Here is a 13,356-nt window from a genome sequence, read left to right on the forward strand (position 1 = left end):
TGCCTTAGACCGCGGCGCCACTCGGGAGCCCAACACAGTACCTTCTACATTCTGAAGATGTCAAATAGATGCCAAAATTCAATGTTTATTTTTTTATATATACATTTTTAAGGTATGCTCTCTATTTGTCAGTGTTCCAAACTGGGCATTATTTGTCTTTTTACCTAAACATACAAACACCATCAGATAGAATTTATAGCAAGCAGTGCATTGGAATGACATTCACTTTCATGGAATGGATGGCTGAAACCACACCACCAATGAGGCACGAATATGACTGCATTGAGGCATACTGTATGTCACTGTGCTTCTAAGGCTATATGCACCATGCCACTGCTTACTTCATTTGTTCATTTAGCAAACAAGACAGCTCATCATCTACTGCCTTTATCACAGTCAACACACCCATATTTTAATATTAATTAGCTGTAAAAATGAAACATTTTCTCTCAGCTTCATGGCAAAATGTGTAGAATAGCATAAGATTAGCTATACAACTGCAAATGTTCCTCTTTGCCCCATGGCACAATGTGTAGAATTGCAGGAAGTTAGTTGTTTCCCCCCATCATTAAGTAATATAATTTGAAGGTAACAATGCACATTATTACTGGGTCATGTTGGGCCTTGGATCTTATTGTGTCTGCACCCAAGTCATCATGTAGGTCAAGTGATCATCTTATGATATTAGAGGGGTTCTGGTGTGGGATGGAGTGCTTTACCGTGGAGTGTCTGTAAGAACACTACCCTCCGAGCACACTATGTCATTTCAACATGGATAATTGGGTAATATTTGGTTGTGACTTTGATCAATAAGATTACAACCTATATTCATCCACTCAAAAAGACAGACAAAGTTAGTTGAATTTCCAATGTGTTATCACTATGTTTTCAATCATCTAAAAGCACTACCAAATTCCAATGGAGAAAAAAAAATCTAAGTTATAGAATAAGACTAAATAAATCAAACTTTAAATGCACTTTCAATAAAGTGTTGATATGATTTAGTTCTATTCTTTAACTTAGATTTTGGTTGAGATGGTGATGTGAATCCAACATATCAATGATTAATTTGTAGACATGCTAGAATTAAAGCCAGACTAAGTCAGTAGCACAGATGTAACTATCCAAGACATCTGCTGGGTGTCAATCTGGCGTAGGATATAGGTAAGAGCCCATTCAGTGATAAAGCTCTCTTTGCTCAGAAAGTTAGTGAGATGTCTTGGATTGAGGTAAGGGGATCTCTATAGCTTCTTTCCATTCGACTGGAACGATGCCCTCTTGTAGAGATAAGTTAAGAACRTCAGCCAATGGTCCACGTTCAATTCATTTGCAAACTCCTTTATTAGCAAACTCCGTTAAACGTTTCAGGTTTTCAACTTCTGTAGCTTTTTGTAGACTTCCCAGGGTTGGACCGTTGGAGCAGGACATGCTGGTAAAAAGGAGGGCAGCAGTGCTGGGTTGATGGGTGGTAGGGACTGTTTTACTTTTGATAGTGTTTTGTTCATTTAATTTGCTGTACCATGCCTATCGTCTGGTCTAAGACCCTCTTTGTGGAAGGTTGCCTCAGTTTGGGAGAGGATGGCTAAGTCTTTGATGTTCTTATGCCATTGGGCATAATGAAACAGCATTCACTGTTACTTAACTACTCTATTGTTTAGTCTACATTAGGCTTTATAAATCAATTCTAGAATATAATAATGCTTCTATAATTGCCTCTCTGAGTTGCACAAAATAAATAGGCTGTTCTTTAAGTGAGTCACATTATACAGTAACACCATGCATTTTAGAAGATCATTTCAATTGCCCTCCATTCAACAACAGGCATGATTCACCAGTTGCATTTCCCGGAATGAGAAGGCAACATGGTTTTGATGCCTCCCAGTGGAGGATTAGAGCAAACATTTGTTGCACTTCCCATCTCTCACAAGGTGAAACTGCAATGTCCACTGGCAATGATACCTCATACCCAGATACTAGCAATGATACCTCATACCCAGGATATCCTAGAAATGATACCTCATACCCAGAACTAGCAATGATACCTCATACCCAGATACTAGCTACCAGTAAAGTGTGTGTGGAGGGGCTTGAAAACACACATGGCTCTTATTTATCTCCAGTGTAGACAAACTCTCATTCCCATTTTATATCCAAATTATTACAAACACCCCCTGCAAATAGAGATAAAATACAAAGCAATTCTGTTAAAGGTGGGAATACATATTTTGTTACAGCTTAACAATTGGCCAACTTGGCTCAGAGAAAGTATTGCATATATCCCATATGCCAACACATGTTTTTGTTTCAGATCCCTGAACTACAACTAGCCAATGCTTAGTGATTTGTAAGATCAGAATTACCTTCTATCTTTCAGGCTACATCAAGGTTTACCAAGGAGAACCCTAAAAAATAGAACAACCAACAAATTACAGAAAATGTGTGAAAGAATTAAAGCCTCTGCAGCTTTAGAAGTAGGCAGCAATAGCCACTCTTCATATTTATTATGGCAATTAAGAATACTTCAATTATGGGATATTTATAATGGAATACTGTATGTTAAATATATTTAAAATGACCTAAAACAACATATTGTGTAAAGGTGCTGAAGGCTGTGCCCAACAGAGTGATAATGATCTTGCATGGCATCAAAACATGTTCCTACATACACACACCAAGCCCACTTTTCCCAGTACTTGATAAAGCATTTAAGTAACCACTTATGTTACAAGAAACATGTGATATGACACATGACGTGTCATTCGTCCTCATTTACAAAGTCGCAATTTTGTAACCGGGGACAGTGGCTATCTATGTGGCAAAGACACTAGGAAACGTACAATAAATGATTCAATATTACTACCTCCATCTTTGAAAAACCAATGTAGCAACTCAGTTTTCCCCACCCTGCAGCCTGGTCAGCGTGAGCTGACMGTGACAGCAGCACGCTTGCGCAGTATGTCCACTGGCTCGGAGTCGGTGCTGAAGTTGGGCGGATGGAAGAAAAACACCGCCGATGGAGATTATAAGGCAGGATGCATCTTTACTGTGCGATTTAACAAGCATCAACATAAAACACGTATAAATGAACCACTACAGAATACTGACAACCAGAATTAAAAGGGTAAGATTATGGATATTCTTCATTCTTCTGTTAAATGTCCCACGAGCTAGCACTAGCCATGCTAGTCTCATAGCTAGCTGCCGCCTCTTCTTCGCAGCACAGAAAATGAGATAACGGTCTAATGTTAGCTAGCTATACAGAAATTGGGGGTTATTCCTATTTGTGTTGATGCGACAATAAGGCACTATCGTAGTATTCTATCAGTTTTGCATTATCATGCGGTGTCTTGCCAAGCAGAATCAGATTGTCTTTGCAGCTAACGTTACATGCAATGTTTTAGCTAGCTAGTTAGTGCAGAATCACAGCTGCAGATGCTTCGAATCACAGAGAACCACGCAAAACACCCCAGAAGCTGCAGGCAAGGACAGCTATGATGCGAATGTTTTAGCAAATTATGGCAAGCATGTTATATGCTTTTAAGTGTATTTAGTTAACTAGCTCTAAAATGTACGATTTTACTACTGCTCACTAGCTAACTATGTCATACATTTCAATTGGCAGCGAGTCAGTTTACTTGGTATTGCTGAACTAGGCTACCGCTCCTGCSTGCCGTTTTCCATATGGAATATAAGGGGAGAATCTCAATTGATCCTCGATTACTCGCGTCCTTTCCACCTTCCTCTCCTCGGCTCATTTTGAAAAAGGTCAAAGGTAATCCAGGAGAGGTTGTGAAGAGAGGGAACTTGGAAACATTAGAACAAGTCATTAGAAATGACTCCTCCACTAGCACATCATCAGGAAAATTACGTTTACAGAGGTGGAATGCCAAAATACAAGTGGTAAAAATAAATGCGGAGGTGTGTTAGACATTTCACAATAACAGCACTTACAGTTGACCGGGGCAACTCTAGCAGGGTAGAAATTTGACTGACTTGTTGCAAAGGTGGCATCCTATGACGGTGCCATGTTGAATTCACTGAGCTTTTCAGTAAGGCCATTCTACTGCCAAAGAGAGGTCCATACAAAAATGGTTTGTTGAGATCATTTTTGGAAAACCATCGAACACATTTGGGATGATATAATATGTGTATCTTACGTTGATTGTGAAGCTGCATCTCAGTGCTAGAGGAGTCACTATAGACACCCTTGTTCGATTCCAGGCTGTATCACAACGGCCGTGATTGCGAGTCCCATAGGGCGGCGCACAATTGGCCCAGCGTCGTCCGGGTTTGTCCGGTGTAGGCCGTCATTGTAAATAGTAATTTGATTTTAACTGACTTGCCTAGTATAATTTAGGTGAACTATCTCTTTAACGAATTGACAATTGAATTAGATAGAGCACTAGCCTAATCTTTGTATCGGTGCCATTATGGCAACTGTGACCTCATGGGCGGCGACATTGAGGCTACCTCCATTTTTTAAAAGTAGTTTTGTGCGTTTGAAAAAAGCATAAAGCTAATATTGGTGATTTACCTCCACCTGCAGTGCTGGAAACCTGACAAATCTTCTGTATCATTAATTTACTGTGGCCACTAGATGTCGGTAATATAGCTCAAAGCCATTTACTATCTAGGCCAGGGGTGTCAAACATACGGCCCGCGGGCCGGAACCGGCCCCCAAGGAGGTTCGATCAGGCCCGCAGGATAATTTGAAAGTGGAAAAAATGCATAAAAGACATGGAATTAATATTTTTTATTCGCTGCAATTCATGGATTATCCGCTAAGGGGCGCACTCTTTCCATCAGAGTAGAAGACAAGCCGCATCACTGAGACAGACTGAAAACAGCAGACGGTATCAATGCGCCATCTGCTGCTTGTTACGACGTTGTTAATACCTTGGTCTCTACCTCTCCGCTACACCCTCATTAGCCAAAATGTCGTTATCCAAACGGAGAAAAGTAGATAAGGAGTGTAGAATTTTCAAAGAAAAATGGACCACGTCCTATTTATTTACAGAGATGCACGGAAAACCTTCGTGCTTGGTGTGTTTGCAACAAGTTTCGGTATTGAAGGAATATAATATTCGACGCCACTACGAGACTCATCACAGCGAAAAATATGACGGCTTGCAAGGACAACTGAGAAGAGATAAGATTAACGAATTGCTGGCGGGTCTGAGGAAACAGCAGTCAACTTTCATCCAGAGCCGAGAAGTCAGTGAAGCAGCGGTAAAAGCCAATATTTTCCTAATGTTCTTGTGCTTCTTTACACCAAAACAAAGGAAAGACATGATATTTTGGTTATTTATAGCAGAGTATGGTATAATTTTAATGGTCCGGCCCACTTGACATCTCCCTAGGCCGTATGTGGCCCACGATGCGAAATGAGTTTGACACCCCTGATCTAGGCAAACCAATTTAAAGAAGGCAATGCTATGATCATTGACTGATCAAACCATAAGAATCCCAACACAGTTAACTACTTTAAAATGTCCATGCTAAAATTGATTATATCCATCTAGAGTCCTATATATATCTCAATGGTATTGACACTCCTACAATATAGCGACTCCGTTTCTGCGCCACGGAGGATAGAAGGACGGCGGAGCCAAGGAGAGGACGGACTTATGCCCAAATTGAGAAAAGGCCATAGGCTATCACACAAACAGCCATGATGTAAAATTGCCATGCATTCATTCCAGTCTAGCTATTTAATTGACAGGTACTGTAGTGATGATGGACTATACCATGTCAATTTCCTGGGAAAGTCAACCTGATCATGCAAAATAAAAAGTATTTTAAAAACATTCATAATTATCCTTAATGTCTAAATGTTGGAGTACAGACTTTATTTGACCAGTTAAAGTAGAAAAACTGCATGCATTTTGGACATTACGGAGTAGGAGGCCAAGTCTCAAATACGTTTTTTCAGTCAGTCATATTTCATGGCTTGCCTGAAAGGGCTCACAGAGCTTGTTTTTCCACTCCCAGCTATCCACCAGTGTTTGTTATGAAGTTGAGATGTTAATGAAGTAGGGCTGACCCCATCTAGTCGATTGTTTGGTTGATAGGCTGTTGGTCAACAGATTTAAAAATAAATAAAAAATTGTGTAGACACTTTTTTTTCATGACACATGAGACCCCAACCTTACTTGTGCCTGGATGTTACAGTCCATCACTCGAAGACTGGCATCTGTATTTGCCTTGGCACGCAAAGCAATTTGATAAAGTTGATAAAATAAGTGAAATTGCATTTGTTTCAAAATTGGGTTTGTTTTCCATAAATAGCTACTGCTTTGGACATGACACCATTTGTGAGAGTATTCCTTAGGCCTACAGTATGTGTGAAAATAATGTGTCTTTGAAATGTCAGGTCAAGTAGAAGGGGATGCACAAGGTGTGTCTAATGCACTCTCTCCCACCAATTCATGCGCACCAATTCAACTTCATTGTGTGAATTGTATGCTCTTTGATTGTTAGTCTATCAATTCCTCATCACCAGTAGTACATTTACTGTTAATCCCCATCATTTCTAATCTACAATGTGTGTTTGGTTAGTGTCATTTCTGTTAATGCATTCATTATATTATTATACCAGTATTTTGCGGTTGTCATTGTCGGAGTGGACATGTTGTTTGCAGAGCTCACAACCTATGCTACACTTGTGAGGAACAAGTTTTAGTTTATTTCATTCCATTTACTCATTGTCTTTTGTTTGAAGCGCTCCTGTCAGTGTTGAGCAAGGACACGCACCTGATTTATGCATAGAAGTAGGCATAGGCTACCTAGACCGCAAATGTATAAATGTGCCCATTTGGGGATCTACTTTTACATTTAGCAGATGCTCTTATTCAGAGCGGTCCTCTATTGGGAATGAGGAGAGGTCCTGGGGATGTGAGTCCTTTGTTGGGACTGAGGAGATGTCCTGGGGATGTGAGTCCTCTGTTGGGACTGAGGAGAGTCCTGGGGATGTGCAACAGCATGTTATTGTTAGTGGAACATTTTCTTAGGCTACCGTTTGGGTAGTCCCACTCTTCACATACAGTACCAGTCAAACGTTTGGACACACCTACTCATTCCAGGGTTTTTCTTTATTTTTACTATTTTCTACATTGTAGAATAATAGTGAAGACATTAAAACTATGAAATAACACTTATGGAATCATGTAGTAACCAAAAAAGTGTTAAACAAATTAAAATATATTTTCTATTTGAGATTCTTCAAAGTAGCCACCCTTTGCCTTGATGACAGCTTTGCACACTCTTGGCATTCTCTCAACCAGCTTCATGAGGTAGTCGCCTGGAATGCATTTCAATTAACAGGTGTGCTTTGTGGAATTTCTTTCCTTCTTTATGCGTTTGCGCCAATCAGTTGTGTTGTGATAAGGTAGGGTTGGTATACAGAAGATAGCCCTAGTTGGTAAAAGACCAATTCCATATTATGGCAAGAACAGCTCAAATAAGCAAAGCGAAATGACAGTCCATTGCTTTAAGACATGAAGGTCAGTCAATCCGGAAAATTTCAAGTGCAGTCGCAAAAACCATCAAGCGCTATGATGAAACTGGCTCTCATGAGGACTGCCACAGGAAAGGAAGACCCAGAGTTACCTCTGCTGCAGAGGATAAGTTCATTAGAGTTACCAGCCTCAGAAATTGCAGCCCAAATAAATGCATCACAGAGTTCAATTAACAGACACACCTCAACATCAACTGTTCAGAGGAGACTGCGTGAATCAGGCCTTCATGGTCGAATTGCTGCAAAGAAACCACTACTAAAGGACACCAATAATAATAAGAGGCTTGCTTGGGCCAAGAAAYACGAGCAATGGACATTTGACTGGTGGAAATGTGTCCTTTGATCTGAGTCTAAATTAGAGATGTTTGGTTCCAACCGCTGTGTCTTTGTGAGATGCAGAATAGGTGAACGGATGATCTCCGTATGTGTGGTTCCCACCGTGAAGCATGAAGGAAGAGGTGTGGGGGTGCTTTGCTGGTGACACTGTCTGTGATTTATTTAGAATTCAAGGCACACTTAACCAGCATGGCTACCACAGCATTCTGCAGCGATACACCATCCCATCTGGTTTGCACTTAGTCCCACTAATCATTTGTTTTTCAACTGGACAATGACAAACACACCTCCAGGCTGTGTAAAGGCTGTTTTACCAAGAAGGAGAGTGATGGAGTGCTGCATCAGATGACCTGGCCTCCACAATCACCCGACCTAAACCCAATTGAGATGGTTTTGGATCAGTTGGACCGCAGAGTGAAGGAAAAGCAGCCAACACATGCTCAGCATATGAGGGAACTCCTTCAAGAATGTTGGAAAAGCATTCCAGGTGACTACCTCATGAAGCTGGTTGAGAGAATGCCAAGAGTATGCCTAGGTGTCAAGGCAAACGATGGCTACTGTGAAGAATCTCAAATATAAAATATACTTTGATTTGTTTAACAATTTTTTGGTAACTGTTATTTAATAGTTTTGATGTCTTCATTATTATTCTACATTGTAGAAAATAGTAAAAAATAAAGACAACCCTTGAATGAGTAGGTCTGTCCAAACTTTTGACTGGTACTGTATGTCTATTTTTTTTTTATTGGATAGGACCTGAAGTATAGAGGAGAGGGTACTGAAATAGCAGTGGGACAGATTGGAGGAGAGGGTGCTGAAATGGCAGTGGGCCAGATTGGAGGAGAGGGTGCTGAAATAGCAGTGGGCCAGATTGGAGGAGATGGTGCTGAATTAGCAGTGGGACAGATTGGAGGAGAGGGTGCTGGAATAGCAGTGGGCCAGATTGGAGGAGAGGGTGCTGAAATAGCAGTGGGTCCAGATTGGTGGAGAAGGTGCTGAATTAGCAGTGGGACAGATTGGGGAGATGGTGCTGAATTAGCAGTGGGACAGATTGGAGGAGATGGTGCTGAATTAGCAGTGGACAGATTGGAGGAGAGGGTGCTGAATAGCAGTGGCCAGATTGGAGGAGAGGGTGCTGAAATAGCAGTGGAGACAGATTGGAGGAGAGGGTGCTGAAATAGCAGTGAGACAGATTGGAGGAGAGGGTGCTGAAATAGCAGTGGGACGGATTGGAGGAGATGGGTGCTGAAATAGCAGTGGGACAGATTGGGGGAGAGGGTACTGAAATAGCAGTGGGCCAGATTGGAGGAGAGAGTGCTGAATTAGCAGTGGGCCAGATTGGAGGTAAGAGGGTACTGAAATAGCAGTGGGACAGATTGGAGGAGAGGGTGCTGAAATAGCAGTGGGACAGATTGGAGGAGATGGTGCTGAATTAGCAGTGGGGCAGATTGGAGGAGATGGTACTGAAATAGCAGTGGGACAGATTGGAATTCCTAGGCCAGTAGACACTTTTTCCTGACAGAGTTAACTTTGACTTGTAAGTACATGGAATAAAGTGTTTATTGTGAACCTCCTGATCCTCTGTATAGTACCCTGCCTTGCTGAGGTCTGTCAGTGACTCTCCCGAGGCCATGTTAGGAACCAGATGAGAAAGGATCTCTGTAGTTGTCATGGATATGACCATCTAGACCTCTGCAGTCATGTGTTTGCAGTAGTTCTGCAGTATAGGCCCAGGCTATAGCTAGCCTAAAACTGTGAAACACAACTCACATGTCCATAAGTCACTTTTGAAAACTGTTAGACTATTGCCTCCATTATGCACAGTTTCATTTTTGGAGGTGTCGAATAAGAGACCGACCAGGATTTGTGGTGGAGTTCATCAAGAGTGAAAAGTCCTGGAGGGCCATGTTTCCACTTTTTTATTTAATTTATTTTTGACCAATTAAGACCTAGACTACTAGGTGAAGGGAGTTCCTAACCAATCAATGACCTTAATTAATCAATCACCTGCAGACACATGGTCCTCCAGGAATTGAGTTTGACACTCCTGGCCTAATGGTCAAAGGTTAATATAAACTTACTATCTGTCTGTACAATATTACTATGCACTGTATTTCTCTGTTCTTTTTTTTCAGATGGTATATTTTTGCTCCCCTTGCAACTCAACACTGCAAATGGTCCACCCACTGAGTCCCTGAGCTCTGCTGAGACCCAGGGCGGGGACTGCTGTCCTCCTCATCCCTCCTCACCTCCTGGCCCTCCATCAGTGATGGTGAGAACAACGATACTACTCTGTAGACACACCCTAGTGCTTTACTTCTGAACCCACCCAAGTTCAACCAACCACTTACCTCAGCGCCATGATTCTCCTGCCGTGTCTGTCTGTGGAAACAACTGACTAATTCTCATGGTAGGTTACATAGGGCAGAGTTCCATGACCTTATAGTAGTGAATGTGACTGCTAAGTTTTATCCTACATATATCTGTCCATCATTTAAGGAAATTCAGTATGCTCCTATTTGAATTCTCAAAATTCTATTCAGCTGTATGCATCTGACAGACTCCTATAAATTGCTCTGGATTAGTGTTTGCAGTATGGGTAGAAACTAGAGAGTGGCAGGAGGGCCGGGACCCTTGGTGGCTGCTTTAGATCGGCCCTATTAATTAAGCCTACAGTACTCTACTAACCCTATTAAGCCTACAGTACCCTATTAAGTCTACATTACCCTACTAAGAACAGATTATAATTATAATCATTCTAACAGGTTAATAATTACCATTGTGCATAATCTGGGTGTGGAGCACGAGCCCCACTTATCTAGACTGCTAACTCTGAATATGATTATTGTTACTGTATAGACATGTAGGCTAATTGATTAATCAATCAGTAAATGTAGGCTAATGTCCTACAAAAACTTTGTAGGACTGCATCTCTCCCTCCACTGTGTGCACAAGGGGAGAGGGAGTGAGAGTAGCTCTCTCACACAGCAGCCAACAGCGAAACAGGCACAGGCAGATACTCTCATAGCAGGAATCAACATAATGCATAAATTATTACTTTTGACCAAATAATGGTTTTCGAAAATCTATAAGAATGTTGTGTAGGAAAATCACCCAAAATTTTGCGACGTACGCAAAACGCTTCTGTAAGAGGAAGGCAATGTTAGTCTCGGTAATTTTCAGTTTATCGTCCTATAGCAAGATCAAAGACAGTACATTTCCCAAATGGCTAATGAAATAGAAATTCTCCTCACTGTAGTTCGACAGTAGAAATACGGTAAGAAATTCATCCTGGCCAAAATGTGATGGAGTTGCAGAATGAAAAGGAGGTCCTTTGGCTAAGCCTATATTTGTGTTTCCACATGGAGAGTTCTTTTATTTGCATTTCTTTTCAGTGGCGTGGACGTGTCCCCAGCTAGAACAAAGGTGTTTGTCACTGTATTTTGCATCAATGTGCATGTTTTCCACCGGTGGAAGGTGAATAACCGATGGCTGCTCAAGTGGTCAACTCAGGATTTGCATATTTGGCCTATTGGTCCATGTATCATCATGGATGTTAAAGTTTAGGCTACTCAGAGAGACCGGAAACCTCCTCACTGATCATTGATAGTGTCCGTAAATACGGAGCAAAAGTTGAATGATGACTTTGCAGGTAAGATAATCCTTTATTTAATATTTTTTGGATTCAAAAGAAAAGTTTAAAAGTACTGAAGTAGAATCACAGGAGAGATTAAATGAGGGCAGAGAGGAAATTTATTTTAAGGTTAGCCTAAATATATAATCTACATTACTACTTGGGGCTCGTGCTCCACACCCAGATTATGCACAATGGTAATTATTAACCTGTTATAATTATTATAATTATAATCTGTTCTTTGAGATTGATTTGAAACAAGCACTATCGTACCATTCAGCACCAGGATGTTAATAATTGTGGTGATTGTACCAGAATGTTTCCATTGTTGGCTCACATCTTTTTACGTTTGCTAGTCTTGTTTACTAGGAATGTTCCCAATAGGCTCCTCATTTTATTGGTTGATTGACCCGAATGTGCTTGATAGGAAGTAAAACATTTGACTTTGTATCCTACTTTTGTTGGCTCTCACAATGGAGATATTCAAATCAAATTGTATTTGTCACATGCGCCGAATACAACAGGTACCTTCCCGTGAAATGCTTACTTAAAAGCCCTTAACCAACAATGCAGTTCAAGAAATACAGTATACAAAAATATTTACTAAATAAACTAATGTAAAGAAATTAATAATTGAATCAATCAAAAAGTAACACAATAAATGTACATAACAATAACAAGGCTATATACAGGGGGTACCGGTACCGAGTCAATGTGCGGGGGTACAGGTTAGTGGAGGTAATTTGTAAAGTGACTATGCATAGATGATAAACAGCGAGTCGCAGCAATGTAAAAACAAATGGGGGGGTGTCAATGTAAATAGTCTGGGTGGATAAATTTTTCAGCAGTCTTATGGCTTGGTGGTAGAAGCTGTTATTAAGAAGCCTTTTGGTTCTAGACTTGGCGCTCCGGTACCACTTGCCATGAGGTAGCAGAGAGAGCAGTCTATGACTTTGGGGACTGGAGTCGTTAACCTTTTGGGCTTCCTTTGACACTGCCTAGTATATATGTCCTGGATGTCAGGAAGCTTGCCCCCAGTGATGTACAGGGCCATACGCACTACCCTCTGTAGTGCCTTACGGTCAGATGCCGAGCAGTTGCAATACCAGGCGGTGATGCAACCGGTCAGGATGCTCTCGATGGTGCAGCTGTAGAACTTTTTGAGGATATGGGGACTCATGCCAAATCTTGTCAGTATCCTGAGGGGGAAAAGGTGTTGTTGTGCCCTCTTCACAGCTGTCTTGGTTTGTTTGGACCAACTTTGTTTGTTGGTGATGAGGACACCAAGGAACTTGAAACTCTTGACCTGCTCCACTACAGCCCCGTCGATGTTAATGGGGGCCTGTTCGGCCCTCCTTTTCCTGTAGTCCACGATCAGCTCCTTTGTCTTGCTCACATTGAGAGCGAGGTTGTTGTCCTGGCACCACACTGCCAGGTCTCATCGTTGTTGGTGATCAGGCCTACCACTGTTGTGTCGTCAGCAAATTGAATGATGGTGTTGGAGTTGTGCTTGGCCATGCAGTCGTGGATGAACAGGGAGTACAGGAGGGGACTAAGCCCAAGTGTTAAGGACCAGCGTGGCAGATGTGTTGTTGCCTACCCTTACCACCTGGGGGGCGGCCCATCAGGAAGTCCAGGATCAAGTTGCAGAGCGAGGTGTTTAGTCCCATGGTCCTTAGCTTAGTGATGCGCTTTGTGGGCACTATGGTGTTGAACGCTGAGCTGTAGTCAATTGCACACAGCTATTGCGCTGCAACCTTTTAGGCTAGCTTGTTTTCTTCCTCATTACTCACATATAGGCCTAGTAGGCTATAGACCTTCTAGTCACATACAGGCCTAGTAGGCTATATACCCTTTACTCACATATAGG

General features: G+C 41.6%; 1 protein-coding gene across 2 annotated transcripts in view; it reads left to right on the forward strand.

The window, feature by feature from the left end:
* Positions 1 to 2,972: 2,972 nt before the first annotated feature.
* Positions 2,973 to 13,356, forward strand: part of LOC111977428 (regulator of G-protein signaling 17) — a 30,550-nt gene continuing 20,166 nt past the window's right edge. Inside the window, exons 1-2 of one of the 2 annotated variants that reach the window (XM_024006842.2) lie at positions 2,973 to 3,121; positions 9,988 to 10,124. In XM_024006842.2, coding sequence (XP_023862610.1) covers positions 10,122 to 10,124 — 3 coding nt within the window. In that variant the 5' untranslated portion in view covers positions 2,973 to 3,121; positions 9,988 to 10,121. The other variant, XM_024006843.2, reaches the window with a different exon arrangement.

This window comes from Salvelinus sp. IW2-2015, linkage group LG18 (genome assembly GCF_002910315.2).
Source record: "Salvelinus sp. IW2-2015 linkage group LG18, ASM291031v2, whole genome shotgun sequence".
Lineage (NCBI taxonomy): Eukaryota > Metazoa > Chordata > Actinopteri > Salmoniformes > Salmonidae > Salvelinus > Salvelinus sp. IW2-2015.